Raw genomic sequence first — 16603 nt, 5'->3', positions numbered from 1 at the left:
TCTGCCTCAGCATAGTCTGTTTCTGAATGGAGACACCAACAATATTGCCCCTAAACACAAGTATTATGCTTATTGTAGCTTTTAAAAAAATATATAAACAGCTTCCTCTGGATTGAGCAGGCCACGGTAGAATCACAGCCTGTGCACATCCAGAAGTTTGTGCTGTGAGAAGAAAACTCATTTCTTCATTCACTCAAAGGCTTTTCCTTCTTAGAGTCATCAGATTTACGCATGTTTGACCCAAACTTTTCTAGCCATATGACTTAGGAAGTAAGAGTGTATAAAAGAAAGCACTTTAAAACTCATGTCAGAAAAAAGGTAAGGGCATTATGACACCAGTTATTGTGGAGAGAGAAAAATCAAAGTGGAGAGTCAAATTTGTATTTGAATTCTGGTTTTTCTGTGTGCTTACAATGTGGCCCTGAATGTTACTTAATCTTTCAGTTCTTCATCAGGAAAATGAGAGGGGAGTACCAGTTACTACTTTGGGATAGTTCCGTTCCGTTCCATCGCTCAGTCGTATCCGACTCTATGCGACCCCGTGGACTGTAGCCTACCAGGCTTCTCCGTCCATGGGATTCTCCAGGCAAGAATACTGGAGTGGGTTACCGTTTCCTTCTCCAGGGGATCTTCCCAACCCAGGGATCGAACCTGGGTCTCCCGCATTGGAGGCAGATGCTTTAACCTCTGAGCCACCAGATAGTTGGGATAGTTATGAGGATATAATGAGTTATAATGAGGATTAGAAATACCTGTTAATACAGGTACTTAGTAAGTGATAGCAGCAGCAACTACTAAAATAACCGAGTAGATTATTGCAGGTATAGGATTTATGCCTGGAATTCATCCCTCCTGGAGTGAGGCAGAGTTGCAGGTTGTCGATGGTGCTGACAGTGGAGTAAGTAGGGACATGCTTTGCAGTATATGGGCTGGTGTGTCTTGATTTGGGGTTTCCTGCACTGCCTAAAAGAGGAAGGAAATTGGATGGTATATTTCTAGACAGTAACTGTTCTTTCCCTCCTACCTGCCTTCTTATGATGTCCTAATTTTCCCTTCCTACTTTCCTGGCAGGTGGCTGTGAAAAACAATATTGATGTCTTCTACTTCAGCTGCCTCATCCCACTCAACGTGCTTTTTGTAGAAGATGGCAAAATGGGTAAGCATGTCCTCCTGTCCTGCCAAATATACCTTTGCCCTTCCTCTGAACGTCAGGTAGAGCATATTCCCCAGAAGTTCAGTTTATCTTGAGGTTTAAAAAAAATGGGGGATGGCTATTCTAAAGCTCTCATAACTGCTAATTATGTATTCGCCTGAGTCACAGTTGATCTTGCTGTGCTGTAGGGCTTTAAATCACAATGCCCACTGTCTGAGTGAGGCAGTCACCACAGCAGACAGTAACTAGCTTGGTGACAAGTAGATGTGGATTGGAATCTCAGCTTGGCTGTTTGTTAGCCTCGTGATTATAGCAAGATGCTTAATTTTTTTGAGTTTCAGTTTCCACATTTACAAATCTGAAATCGTTTTTTTAATGACATGAGATAATATGTGCAGGTTTTAGCACTTAGCACTGTCCTGAGTTCTTACTGTCTCAAGATGTGAATTCAGTAAATTATAATAAATTGTTAGTACTCCCCATGTGGTAGTTGATGTTTCTGTCTTCCCTTACTTAGGAAACCATCAGCTAATAAAACTAGCTTATATTGATGCATATTAAGTTGTATTGGCATTTTATTGGTTTGATTCTTACAATCACTGTTTGGGTAGTGTAGCAGGTATAATATATGGTGAAATTAAGGATCAGAAAGGTCACAAGACTTACCCAAAGTCACCTAAATAGGAAAACTGTGGAGCCAAAACAACCCTAGATGTAAAGTCTTTGCCAGTGTATCTTAGTGCGACTCATGAGGGATTCATTGACCTGGAATGCAGCACTTCTGCATAGCTAAGCATTGGCTCCAGTCTCAGGCTGCCACTGGCTGTACTGCTGGAGCCAGCACTCCAAAGGAGAAATGGTACAAGGGCTTAGATGTCAGACTGTTGCCAGATTGTGCACATCTAGCCTTTACCTCTGCTTCCCCCGAACAGAGCGCCAGGTCTTCCTTGCGACATGGAAGGATATTCCCAATGAAAATGAACTTCAGTTTCAGATTAAGGAATGTCATTTAAATGCTGGTGAGTGATAACTCTAAATTTCATTTTCATCTTAGTATATTCAGTTAGATAGTTGAAAATTCTGTCTTCTCTTTACCTATCTCTTTTTTTCACAGCTACCTGTTTCTAGTGAGTAAGGGGTATATTACTTTGCAGACTTCTCATTAAAAACTTGGGATGTTTTGATGTAGGCACTAGATTAGCTGCAAGCTGACAGATTTAAGAACTAGAATGGATCCATATGCCCAATTGTCCAGTAGTTGAACATGGATCAGCCATGTTACTTGAACAGAGTGGCACTTGAAGATATGTGCTCTCCCAAGAATTAAAAGGACTGTTTGTCCTCTTACATCAGCCTTCAGTAGTGACTCTGTCTGAGATCCTTGTTTGGAATCCTGTGTTTATTATTAAATAAGAGTACATCATAGTTGATTAAAGCCTAATTGGTGGCCTTTTTCTTTCTTTCCTTGTGTCAGCTGTCATATGACGATATCACCTCCTTAATCACCATTAAAAAGTTATAGCCCCCTTAGTAGTTAGTTTTATTATTACACTAGAACTTCAGACTGGGAACCGGAGAGGAGAAACAGTACCCGCTGGCAGTGCCTGGGGCTTTGTTTCACTGATGCATCCTCAGGCATGGAAGGGAGCCCTCAGCTGTTCAGGGTCTTGCCTTTGTCCCAGTCTCTCCTTGAGGTTAATATAAGACTTTATGAGTTTGAATGAGAGTGAGCCCTGATCCTGGTCAGTGCTGCCTCTCTTCATTCCCTGTCACTTCCTCCTTCCGGCATGCTGCCCTCCCACTGTGGCTAGAGTGTTGCCCTGGGAGAAGGAGGCAGACAGAAAGAAAAACAACTCACTGGCTTCAAATTACAACTTGTTCTTTAAAAATTTTTGCTAATAATTTTTTTGCAGGGAGTGGGTGTGCTCTGTGACATGTCCATCCTCTGTGTTCCAGGCAGATTTTTTTTCTTACAAGGCTTCTCCTTATCCCTTGGAGAGGTATTTGAGAAAGACAGTCTTCTGTAATGTCCACTGTCATGACAGTTTGTTGATTCTCTTCACGAATACCACGTGCCTTCTAGGTTTCTCAGCCTGACTGGTTAGGTAGCTATTAAAACCAGATTTTTGCTGAGTTTTAAAAAATAAAAGTCATATTTAAATTGAGCAGCTTTTTATGCCATGTTCTAGTAGTTGACAGTGTTTGCTGTCTCTCCTAGGCTCACTGGTTAGTTACCACAAGCCTCATTTGATGAGTTGGGAGGTTGGACAGTTTTCCACTTTTTAACCTCTTTTTCAGGAAACTTCTGTTGCAGAACTCAAAGTGGCTAATAGCTAGGATTATAGTCAGCCTTGTGTGGTCAGTCCCAGGTCATTTCATATATTACACTCCTGAGAACACTTGTCTCTCAGAAAAGGGTTCTGTGGTCATAAGATTGGAAAGTACAATGTATGATGTGCCTGTCTTAGAAGTTGCCATTGCGCATGAGCACACTAGAAGCTGAGGCCTCCTGCACTGAGAAAACCACTGTAACTCAGTATCAACTGAATGTTTTCCCTCTGGAATTTAAAATCACAGAATGCTTATTGCTCACGTCTTACAGAGAACCAGTGTTCTTTGAACATATATGATCAGGAAAACTCTAGCCTACAGAGAGCAGAGAAAGACCAGAGTCCTGGGAAAGCAGATTTGGTCTCAGAGGTCTGGTGTGAAGGGGACATGATTTTTCAAAAAAGAAAATGGAAGTTTGGATGATTGAGGGGTTTAGTCTGGCCTGTCAGATTAATAAAGAAGATCCCCCTGCTTCCAGATGGAGGCGCCGAACCTTGGTGTACATTTGTGATCTTGCCAAAGGAAAGGTGTCTGGCCTTTCTCCCAGTGGAGCTATGTCTTCTGATGTAAACAGAAACAGTTTCCCAGAACAAATTCAGTTTTGAACAATTCAGCCATGGCCCCATGCCTGTTCCTCCCTGCCTTGGGTGCTCCAAATACCAGCGAATCAGTTCTCCAGTGGCACCCTGCTCTGTGGTGGTGCAGCACACGGAGCCCAGGGAAAATTCCCAGCCACGTCCTCTTCTCCGGGAGCCCGAGGCCATCCATCCTTTCCCACTGAATCACTGCTAATCTCTTACAAGACCATTTCTGCAGCTAATCCGTTCTAGCTTTTCCTCTGCCTCCACCCCGAGGTCTGGAGTACCTTCCCCACCTTTCCTTTTCTTTCCAGTCTGAGGGCTCAATTAACATGAACGTTTTCAGGTTTAGTGCCTTCTGATTCAACACCCTGGGTTGAGAGCTAAAAATACCTTCTTTCCAGCTGATCTGTCCTAATCACAATAGCACCAACCCTTTAAATAGCTTTTCTGTGCCAAAGTAGACATTTGACAGATGGAGCTAACACTCTGAGGGCTACAGGAAGTCTCAGGCTTAAAGTACTGACCAGCCTAGCATTGAGCTTTTACTTCTGCTCTTCCATTTCTTCTAGAGAAGAAAGAAGAAAAGAAACCCTCTTAGTAAGCCTTAATAATTTATCAGTTCTTAACAGAAAGGTGTATATGATAGTGTGCTTATGATGTGTCACTAGTGGTGTGAATACTGGAAAATACTGGTTCAGAAAAGGCACCCAGTTGTATGGGTCTCCTTGCTTCCTAGCACTAGTCATATCTGGGACCACTATCTTAAGTATATAAGAAATAGCAGCATCTCCAGCCATATCCAGAAAAGAATCTTTCGGGCAAGTGGTCTACAAACCTGTTTTTTAAAGTAAGTGCTTGTTTTGCTTTGAAAAACTCAGAGACATGTTGCATCTGTATTTTCTAGTTAGGCTATCTAATAAAGGACAGATATTTCTTCAGGCACAGGGACTAGGTGAGGGTGAGTTCTGTTTCTTTGCTTGGTCATGGTTCTCCCCGTTTCATAAATAATATAAGTGCATTGCCAGTCAGCGCTTAAATACAGTTTGGTTGTTCAAATGATTTTTTTTTTAAAGGTGTTCTTTTTAGCAGGCACAGTGGTTTGCAACTTGCTAATGACTGTGTCCCACAGCTGGGTCCCATGTGCAGGTTCCCCCTCCCTGCTCTCTGAGTACCTTCTTCACTCTTACGGCTACTGGAAGAGGTGCAACCTTAGCTAAAGTAGGAAGATGAAGGAGGGAAGACCACATTCCCATCTTCTAAGATTTTAGGCCTCAGACCCAAAGCCAGATCTGAGGTAGGAGACAAATGAACCCAAAGAAATTACATCTTAATGCATGTGTAACCGTATTTGACGATCTTTTAATAAAAACTCTTGTCCTGTAGGGCAGATCTCAGTGTCTTAACATTACATTCTCATTCTCCAAGTCTCACAGCTATAAGATTCCATCGTATTTCCCCAGGAGTTCGGATATGTTTAAAAAATAAACAAACCCAAAGAACTGTGACATTTTGTCAAGAAGTGTGTCCCAGTCTGGCTGGGAAGCTTTTTGACATTGGCTCCTGTTGCCATTCTCTTTGTTTTGTTTTCTCTAATTTGGCTGCGCGGCATCTTCATTGCTGTGTGTAGGCTTTCTCTGGTTGTGGCGAGCAGGAAATGCTCCTCATTGCATCGCATGAGCCTCTCCTTGCGATGGCTTCTCTTGCGGAGCTCAGACTCTGGGGCACGCATGGGCTTCAGCAGTTGTGGCTCACGGGCTCCGTAGTTGTGGCTCACAGGCTTAGTTACGTTGCAGCATGTGGAATCCTTCCAGACCTGGGATCCAACCCATGTTCCCTGCATTGGAAAGCAGATTCTTATCCACTCTGCCCCCAGGGAAGTCCCATTACCATTCTTAATAAGTTCACTTAGCAGAGTCTGGTTATCCTACCACCTTCAAGCCCTCTAGCTCAAACCTACAATCTCAAGTTTATAAAAATTGACTCAGACTTCCCTGGCCATCCAGTGGTTAAGACTCCACGCTTCCAGTGCAGGGGTGTGGGTTCAATCCCTGGTCAGGGAACTAAGATCTCACAGGCTATGTGATGCAGACAGAAAAATTGACTCACACATAGTTATGTTATAGAACCCTCTTCCCTCCATGCAGTATTCTGATAGAAATCACGATAACAGCCATTCAGTAGGAGCAGAGCCAGGTTCCTAACCAGAATGCTTCCAAACACATTAAAGTTACATCCATTCAACTTGCTTATTCCATCTGGCTGTTGGCCACGTTTTTTAATTCTGGAGTGGGTGAGTGTGTATGTGTGTTTGGGTTCTTCCATTTCTTAGCCTGTCATCTCTTTTTTAGCCTATCACCACTTACTTAGCCTGTCGCCTCTTACTTAAAACCATGATATATCTGTAGGCATCTGGGCCTTGCTCTATATATTGTCTAGAACATGCGCCTGTGCAGCACGGTAAAACTTCAACAAAAGATCCTGTCGTGTGTATTTTCTGTTTCCTTGGAAATGGGCGAGAACCTTGAAACTTGGGAATGGCTTTTACAACTTAAAGCAATCCTCCTCGTGTTAAAAATGGTCCTGTCAAAAGATGTAAGCCAAACTCCAGATGGTGATGTTGCCTACCAACTCAGTCTGAGCTGCAAGAGCCCTTCATTGTGGGAACCAAGGTGATAGCCAAAACTGCCTGACCCCCTAGAAGGTGATGAAAAAGTGTATTGAAGCTCCCTCCTCCCTCAGTCTTGTGCGTAACGACCTTGAGATAAATGTTTTGGCTTCTCAGAGAGAACCCATTCTTGAGTTATAACTACTCTGCTTGGTGTTAGTGGAAACTGGAAATAAAAGGAGGGAAATTAAGCCATAACTAAGTGTGATGCAATGATCGGAGAAGGCAATGGCAAGCCACTCCAGTACTATTGCCTAGAAAATCCCATGGACGGAGGAGCCTGGTAGGCTGCAGTCCGTGGGGTCGCTAAGGGTCGGACACGACTGAGTGACTTCACTTTCACTTTTCACTTTCACACATTGGAGAAGGAAATGGCAACCCACTCCAGTGTTCTTGCCTGGAGAATCCCAGGGACGGGGGAGCCTGGTGGGCTTCCGTCTATGGGGTCACACAGAGTCGGACACGACTGAAGTGACTTAGCAAGTGTGATGCAGTTGTTTAATGAATGGGCTTTAGTACCTCCTGCCCTGAGCGCTTGCTGGGTTGAATGTGGAAGAAAGACATCAGGGCAAGACCAAAATTAGACCACATCTAAATAGATGGTTTTTACACTCACAAGCATAGAAAGCAAAATTATGGTTACCAGAGGGGAAAAGGGAAGGAGAGATAAATTAGAATATGGGATTAACAGATACATCAGTTCAGTTCAGTCACTCAGTCATGTTCAACTCTTTGCGACCCCATGAACTACAGCACGCCAGGCTTCCCTGTCCATCACCAACTCCCGGAGCTTGCTCAAACTCATGTCCATCAAGTCAGTGATGCCATCCAACCGTCTCATCGTCTGTTGTCCCCTTTTCCTCCTGCCTTCAATCTTTCCCAGCATCAGGGTCTTTTCAAATGAGTCAACTCTTCGAATCAGGTGGCCACAGTATTGGAGTTTCAGCTTCAGCTCTTCAAGTGAATATTCAGGACTGATCTCCTTTAGGATGAACTGGTTGGATCTCCTTGCAGTCCAAGGGACCCTCAAGAGTCTTCTCCAACACCACAGTTCAAAAGTGTCAATTCTTTGGTGCTCAGCTTTCTTTATAGTCCAACTCTCACATCCATACATGTGATACATACTACTATATATAAAACAGATAAAAAGAATTTAATATATAGCACAGGGAACTATATTCAATATCTTATAATAACCTGTCATGGAAAAGAATATTTAAAAGTATATGTATATACACACACACACATATGTATGTTTGGACATATCTGAATCATTTTGCTGAACACCTGAAACACAGTTTTGTAAATCAACTGTACTTCAAATAACTAAACAAACAGATGTGAGGTTTTTCTGGCAGATTTTTTTTTTTGGCAGCCCAAAAGACTCTGATGCTGGGAAAGGTTGGGGGCAGGAGGAGAAGGGGACGACAGAGAATGAGATGGCTGGATGGCATCACCGACTCTGTGGACATGAGTTTGAGTGAACTCCGGGAGTTGGTGATGGACAGGGAGGCCTGGTGTGCTGTGATTCATGGGGTCGCGGAGAGTCGGACACGACTGAGCGACTGAACTAAACTGAACTGAACTGAACAGCTTATGTGTGGGATTTCAGTTTCCTGACCAGGGATTGAACCTGGGCCACAGCAGTGAAAGCTCCAAATCCTAACCTTTAGACCACCAAAGAACTCCCCAGAGAAAGTTGGTTTTGTTTGTTTAATTGAAATGTAGTTGATTTAAATACTGTGTTAGTTTATGCTATACAACAAAGTGATTCCGTTGTGTGTATACACATACACGTTTCTGCATTTTTCCCGCCATGGTCTATCACAGGATATCGAGTATAGCTCCCTGTACTACACAGTAGGTCCTTGTTGCTGACCCGTTCTGTATACAGTAGTCTGTGTCTGCTAACCCAAACCTCCCATCCCATTCCTCCCCTGCCTCCCTCGCCCATGGCAACCACAGGCCTTTTCTCTATGTCTGTGAATCTGTTTCAGTTTCATAGATAAGTTCATTTGTGTCGTATTTTAGATTCCACACATATGTCACATACGATATAATATGGTATTTATCTTTCTGACTTAGGTCACTTAGTGTGATAATCTCTAGTTCCATCTGTGTTGCAGCAAATAGCATTGTTTTGTTCTTTTTTATGGCTGAGTAGTCATTCCATTGTATGTACCACATCTTCTTTGTCCATTCATCTATAGATAGACATTTAGGTTGTTTGCCGATCTTGGCTTTTGTGGATAGTGCTGCTATGAACATAGGAATGCATGTTTCTTTTTTAATTATAATTTCATCTGGATATCTGTCCAGAAGTGGGATTGCTGGGTCATATGGTAATTCTCTTTTTCATTTTTTGAGGAACCTCCATATTGTTTTCCATAGTGGCTGCACCAATTTACGTTCCCACCAATAGCGTAGGAGAGTTTTCTTTTTTCCACATCCGCTCCAGCATTTATTTGTCGACTTTTAAATAATGGCCATTCTGACTAGTGTGAGGTGGTGGCTCATTCTAGTTTTGATTTGAATTTATCTATTATCACTATCTGTTAGTGATGTTGAGCATCTTTTCATGTGTCTGTTGGCCATTTGTATTTCTTTGGGGAAATGTCTGAAATAATGTTTTTTAATGCCTATGGCATTATGCACATATCGGCATCTCCAACACCTGAGTCAGAGGCTTATTCACAGGTATTGATGGCAGGTACTCATTGTGTCCCAGATACTGTGAGAAGCACAGTGATGAAAAACTCTAGGATCCCTGTGCTCAGAGGGTTTACCGTCTAGGAGAATAGAAAGACTGTCCATCACAGCAGTCTTCTCCCATAGAGTATGACTGGTTTTTATGTGGGGAGAATTTAGTTCTTGAGTAATTTAATTCTTATTAGAAACAAATGTAATAAACTATCAACAAAGAAATGGTGTTTATCATCTTTGTTCTTGAAGTTTCTCTGGTGCTGCAGCATCTCATGTTAGCAGTCAGAGAACAAGGAGAGAGAAATGACCTTTAATTCTAGAATGTCATGTCTCTGGTGCTATATGTAGTCACAAGAAAGACCCCAAACACCAACCTGTTCTTATCCTTTGTTGATGACTACAAAGGTCTCCATTCTAACCAGAAATGGCAGTCGAGGTTACAGGCCATGGAATAATCATCTTTGCGCAACTTCAGTCTTTCTCAAAAACTTTTGTTGAGGCACTTTGTTTCGTTATTAATTTTGGGTATGATATTCCCCAGAGGCTTAAGAAATCATTTGCCTGCTTTAAAAAAAATTAAAAAAAACAAGGTTAACAGATTTGATTTCCAGGATTTCTGCAACTGGGCGCTTTTCTGATCCTGGCACGTGAGGCCAGAATGGCTCGTGGTGTAGGCATAGTGACTTGGGAAGTATTGTTGTGGATTCAGTTGTCAGTCTTTGTATCCCTTTGGATCTGGGACCAACGTTCCAGAAGTGAATCCCAACATGGCAGTCAGACATTCACCCATTTCTGCCTCTGTCCACTTCAGTGCCTTTTTACCTGTCTAGCTCCTAGTAATAGTTTAAGGTACCAATGGCTTAGACTCACCATAATCTCCACAGGTAGTTCTTAAACTCTGATGCTTAGTCGCACCTTATTCCGTTTTCTGGCCTGGAATGTGGTACATAGGTACTTGAAGAGCTTGCTCACGCTTTGCTCTTGTGGGAGAAGGGCTTTCTGAAATGTGTACAATATGCATGTGACGGCGCTTATCAGGGGCTAATTGAGCACACATGGCTCATGGCATCCTTGTTGGATATTTTTACTGAAGGTGTTGCATTTTGAATCTGTTTCTAGACACTGTTTCCAGCAAGTTGCAAAACAACAATGTTTATACTATTGCCAAGAGGAATGTGGAAGGGCAGGACATGCTGTACCAATCTCTGAAGCTCACTAACGGCATCTGGATTTTGGCCGAGCTACGTATCCAACCAGGAAACCCGAATTACACGGTAAGGCCTTTTTCAGAATGGGTGAGATGGGTTCACGGAGGGCAGTAAGAGCCCTTTCATTTTTTTCTTAGTATTTTTAAATTTGCCAGGAAAGACCTGGTGGAGTTGCTTCACTCCCCTGATATCCAAAGCAAGTAGTCAAAAAAGTCCCCAGTTGCATTCTTAGAAGACCTTGTTCTGCCCCCATTCACCAGGAAGAGGCCTCTGGCGGCTCGAGCACCTCAGACTCCTCCAGGTATATACAGAGCTGCTCGCAGAACCTGCAACTTCATCAGTGTTGGTTAATGCTCATCTAGCGTATCTGTGCATGTGATACTGTAACAGGCCGCTAAGAGGATTGTTTTCATAGTTCATTTCAAGCTCATTCCTGCTTTTGGATGTAAGGATATCAAAATCCCTGTACATACGAGCCTCTTTAGTGATACTGTATGTCCTAAATGCTTGTTGAAAAATTAAGGCAAAATGGGACACACCTTTTATAGCCTGAAAGGGAACTTTAGAAAACTTCTTCAGTGCCACGCTGGACTAAAATTGAAATCCTGGCCTTATTTTTAGGCGAGGAACCGGAAACTTTGTTAATCAGCACAGCCGTAATACCCTAGGCACTGGCTATTTGTTTACCGTTGTAAAATGCCATCTCCCAGTAAGATGCTGCTTGTCATCTGCATTTTGTAAAGTGTAAGAAAACCCTTGGGATAGGGGAAATATCATATTCTTCTGTTATGTTCAAAGCTTTTGTATACTGTTTAGAATGAGGGGAAAGGAAAGTGATGAGAAAAATAAGGTTCAATAATTGAATAACTGATAAAAGCTTTATATTCAGTAGATTAAGTGAGCTTTTTAGCCATTTAGCCGAGAAAAGTCTGTGACTCCATTCCTTAATTTTAAGGCAAGCGTGTGTTCATTAGCATACATCAAGGAATTAGTAGCACCCTGAATTGAAAATTCTTGGTTTTCCTTGAAGTAAACTGGACAAGTGTGTGTCTGTGTGAGTGATACTGCGTCCCACCTCACTAGATTTTTTTGCCCAAGCATTTGTGAGCTGAGAAACTTCAGGCTTCCCCCATAAACTACACTCCTCCCCCCATCTCCTCTGCAGCCAGTCCTTTGTCGTTTTTTGTAGGAAACTATCCTGTCATTCACCCACTCCAGTGTTCTTGCCTGGAGAATCCCAGGGATGGGGAAGCCTGGTGGGCTGCTGTCTCTGGGGTCTCACAGAGTCGGACAGGACTGAAGCGACTAAGCAGCAGCAGCAGCATCTTGTCATTTTCCTTGAGTTCCCCAAGAAAGGAAAAGCCCTGTCTGCTCTTCTGGAGGGACAGGTTTTTACTGTAAAATCAGGTCTTGTAAAATAACTCCATTTACTTCCCTAGAAATTTTATCAAAATATGTGTATTTGTGTGTGGGTTTTTTTTTATCTTTCATTATTTTATTGTCTGCAGTATTCCATCTCAGCTAGATTAGAGTAGCGTGATTACCCCTAGATTGCAGATAAGGAAACCAAGGTTCAGAATGATTAATAACATGTTTAAGATCACAGAAGTTGTTGGTAGGTAAGGTGTGCTAAGAATTCAGATATCTAAACAGTTCCTAACTGTATTCTTTGTATTCATTAAGGATAGTGAGAATTTTGAGAAAGACCTCTCAGTAGTCGCATAGTTGATTTAAAATGTTTAAAAGCTTTTTATTTGGAACTAATTCAAGACCCTCATAAAGTTTTTTAAATGGTACATAGAGTTCCCGTATATCTTACACTGAATTTTCCTCATTGAGAACATCTTACACCCATAGTACAATTCACCAGTTTTTACATCATTATTTTTATTTTATTTGGTTAAGGAGTGTACAGTACTATGAAATCTTGTCACGTTTGTGATAATCACCACCACGATCAGGAACAGAACTGTTCTGTCACCACGAAAAAACTCCTCCTTGCTATCTCTTTATAGCTGCAGACTCACCCCACGCCTAACCCATGGGAATCACTGATATGTTTGTTTCCCATTACTATAATTTTGTCATTTTGAGAGGGTTCTATAAATTCAGTTCCTATCCTTTTCAGACTTTTTTCCCACTTAGCATAATATCCTTGACATCTGTCTTAAGTCATTGCATGTATTAATAATTTGGTGTTTGTTTGTTTTTTGATGATCAAGTAGTAGTACTGCTGCTGCTGCTGCTGCTGCTAAGTCGCTTCAGTCGTGTCCGACTCTGTGCGACCTCACAGAGAGCAGCCCTCCAGGCTCCCCCGTCCCCGGGATTCTCCAGGCAAGAACACTGGAGTGGGTTGCCATTTCCTTCAGTGCATGAAACTGAAAAGTGAAAATGAAGTTGTTCAGTTGTGTCCGACTCTTAGCAACCCCATGGACTGCAGCCTGCCAGGCTCCTCCGTCCATGGGATTTTCCTGGCAAGAGTACTGGAGTGGGGTGCCATTGCCTTCTCCGGAGTAGTAGTACAGGACATGGTAAATCACTTCCTTCATCCCCTTACTGTATGTCATTAAGAAGGTTTGTTTATCCCAGGGGGAGGAGCCATCATAATCTCTAAGTAGCTCTGTCTCACCTGGAAAGATAACTTCTTCCTGGGTGAAGAAGTATGTGTTCCAGGCCATGAACCTGCAGTAGATGTTTGAGTCCTTGGCTTATTACCTAGGCAGGGCAGGTGAGTCTAGGTGGGTGGCATTCCTCAGTGGTTGGTGTTAAAGATGTGACACATAAGTAGGTTAGTGCTTCGAAAGTTAAAATCCTGGAAAGACCTCTTTTCCCTTATAAAATGAGACCAGAGTCCTAAATCAGATTTTTTAGCATCTTTTTTTATGTACATTTCCTTCTTGCTTTCTTTAGGAATTAGCAAAAAAAAAGTGAATGTGTTCCAGCTTGTCTTTTTTTTTTTTTAATGTATTCCAGCTTGTCTTTAACTGTACTTGTTGGAAAGCAAGGAATGAAGATTTAACCCTAAACTTAACCGGTTGTTAAAGGCTGGGGTGTCCAGGGGAGGGAGGTGATAGAACAGTCCAGAGAAAGAGTTTCTTCCTCCTCTTCTTCCCCTCCTCCCCTCCCTCTCCTCCCCTCCCTCTCCTCCCCGCTCCAAAGAGCAGCTCAAACTGTCTGGGTCTAGACTCCTGCTAGTGCCCACCTTCGGCTTTTACTGAGGAAGACAGCATTCTCTTATCACTAGTGAACCAATAGTGGATCTCCAACTGGTTGGAAGTTCCAATACTGCTACAAAGATGTGAAAAAATACAGAACTGTATTTGGGGGAGGAGGAACTACCCCCTCCTTAGTCTGGGAGTTCACTCCCTTAGGCTGTTCTTCCTCCTTTTAGCTTCCTTTCCTCCTCTTCTGAACCCACGTACTTTCCCACGAGAACTGTCTGCAACGCTGACAGTGGAGAGGCTGGAGGAGAAGCAGAAAGTCAGGGAAAGGCCTAGAGCTGCAACTTGGACCAAAGTAGAAAGCTGTTTTCTATTTATATTTGTATTCTAAAATTAGTTATACATTTGTTTTACATGTATCAGAATTGTCTTCCTGATGGATGTCGAGCAGCAGTTCTAGAAATGCCTTAGAGAATGCATATTAAAGCTGTAAATTTTAAATAGAGCCTCTTTTGATGTTCTTTTTGCTTGGCTTGGTTTTGCATTTTTAAAATCTCAGTTCTGAGGATGTGAGTTTTCTCAGGCAGTTTGGGATTGACCAATCATCTTCCTGACATTTTTGCCAGAAATGTTCTCCCCTCTTTGAACTTGGTTAAATCGGTTAGTCTCTAATAAGACAATAAAGAGGTAAGATAATGTAAAATCTTATGGTGATATATCATTAAAGACAACTTTTGTTCATCTACTTTAATAAATGAGCAATGATGTCAGTAATACAAAAAACAGGGATTAAATTTTCTGGTTCTAAATGCAATTTATATGCTGTTTTTGTTAACGTTATTGTGAATCTGGTGAATTTGCCTAATCTGGTACAATTCAGGAGTCCAAATCTAGGTTTAAATTTTGCGCTTGATGACCCACAAAGTGAAAATCTCAGTGTTCAGCATTGAAATCTTTTTAGCATTTTAATTTGTTAATTGTTAGATTAGATAAAGAGGTGGTAATAGACAAGTAGAGTGGTATGAGAAGCGTCTGACCAGCCTGAATAAGAGGCAGAAGCTGAAAGATAACACTGTTGGCATAAACGGTGCAGTTACACTCGGTAAATGTCTCTTTAGTGTTAATTAGTGTTAGTCGCTCAGTCGTGCCTGACTCTTTGCGACCCCGTGGACTGCAGCCCACCAGACTCCTCTGTCCATGGGATTTTCCAGGCAAAGGATACCAAAGTGGGTTGTCCATTTCCTTCTCCAGGAGATCTTCCCGACCCAGGGATCGAACCCAGGTCTGCACTGCAGACAGATTCTTCACCATCTGAGCTACGAGGGAAGCCCATGTTGGTTCTTATCTTCATTCCCTCACAGTGTATGCTGTCTTCCATATAATACAGGGAAGACTAGTTCCTTGGAGCTGTCTAGCTCCTGCTTTTATTTTACTTAGTTACCCATCCTTCTGAATTGGGACTGAGATAACTGTCGTGAAGACAGAGGTTGGAACAGAGAGATGAAGTAGGCGCCAGGTTAAGGGCTTCAGCCCGTCCCTCTTCACGTGGTTATAGTCCTGTGACCCCTGGCGCAGCAGGAGAGCAGCTGTCCCCTACAGTGTCTCCTGTGAATTGTTTCCTAACTTCGCTGACCCACGGAGAATGTGGGTGGGAACACAGCACAGCGTGAGATTGATTAAACTGAAATTCTAAAACCCACAGAACCTCCTATCAGCAGGGTCTCTTTGTTTGGCTGCTCAACAATAGAAGCCCTTCTCCTCTTGTATCAGAAAGAGCTTTCCTTGAACTGAGTACTTGGATACCTTTTGAGTGAATGCCAGCCTCTGTGCTAATAATCTTCCTTCTCTTTTTCCTCCACACAGCTGTCGCTGAAGTGTAGAGCTCCCGAGGTCTCCCAGTACATCTATCAGGTCTACGACAGCATTTTGAAAAACTAATAGACTGGTCCGGTGCCCTCCAGCCACCCTGTGATCGGTGCAGGCCAAGAACTCTTTAACTGGAAGAAATTGTTATCGCCATGTAGAATCTGAACCTGAACATACCAAGGCTACCACCAAGGTAGTGACTAGTCTAACCTGTGCTAATGTTAGGGCACCGCCTGTTGGATAGTTTTAGCTTCCTGTGACCGTCTGTAACCACTGCTTCAGTCACTTCCCACCTCGTGCCACCTGCTGCTCTCTGTCCGTACTTGTGGGCTTCTGCACGCTGTCCTTACAGTGGCTGCAGTTCTGAGTGTAGTTTGATATTTTGTAATCGAGAGCTCGTTTCAAAAGCAGAAAAAGACAACAAAAAAATATTAAAGCAAGGAAAAGTGTCACTGAAACGCAAACTGCACTTTATTGTTTTATATTTTTGTACGTAAGATATGGAAGGAATAGTGTGTAACTGAGAGAAGCGTTAAGACAACCGCACAGTGCTGGAGGGAGAGACATTTTCTTGCCACCCTGTGGCAGCCTTGTTGCTGATCACTTTCTTTTCTCTCCAAACCCCTTTTCCTGTGATGCCTCCTGCCCTGTGTTTTCATCTCCTCTGATGCACTGCAGCTAGGAGTAGTGGTCTTCCTTGAATGGTGCTGGAGGGTGTAGGAAAGGGGGCCTGACGGCACCGAGGCTGAGAAGGAGAACTACTCCAGTCCTTTCCCGAGGTCAGATCCGTGAATAACACTGATGAAAGAATTTCAGAAATCAAAATGCCCTCACCTCATCTCCCGCTAATCTCAGATCCAATTCACATCTAAAATCTTGGTTTTAGAGTTGAAACAGACTTAAAACTTGAAATAATAACTCATCCAACCTTGTTT

General features: G+C 42.7%; 1 protein-coding gene across 3 annotated transcripts in view; it reads left to right on the top strand.

The window, feature by feature from the left end:
• AP2B1 (adaptor related protein complex 2 subunit beta 1) overlaps positions 1-16603 on the top strand; it is a 112631-nt gene extending 96028 nt beyond the window's left edge. For all 3 annotated transcript variants that reach the window (XM_055400919.2, XM_055400902.2, XM_055400909.2), the window contains 4 exons: positions 1072-1156; positions 2086-2172; positions 10553-10707; positions 15666-16603. In XM_055400919.2, the coding sequence (XP_055256894.1) occupies positions 1072-1156; positions 2086-2172; positions 10553-10707; positions 15666-15740 (402 nt within the window). In that variant the 3' untranslated portion in view covers positions 15741-16603. The remainder of the gene's footprint in view (positions 1-1071; positions 1157-2085; positions 2173-10552; positions 10708-15665) is intronic.

Source organism: Moschus berezovskii, chromosome 20 (assembly GCF_049115385.1).
Source record: "Moschus berezovskii isolate FMDL1 chromosome 20, NW_MosBer_1.0, whole genome shotgun sequence".
Lineage (NCBI taxonomy): Eukaryota > Metazoa > Chordata > Mammalia > Artiodactyla > Moschidae > Moschus > Moschus berezovskii.
This window is presented reverse-complemented; position numbering and strand designations above follow the sequence as displayed.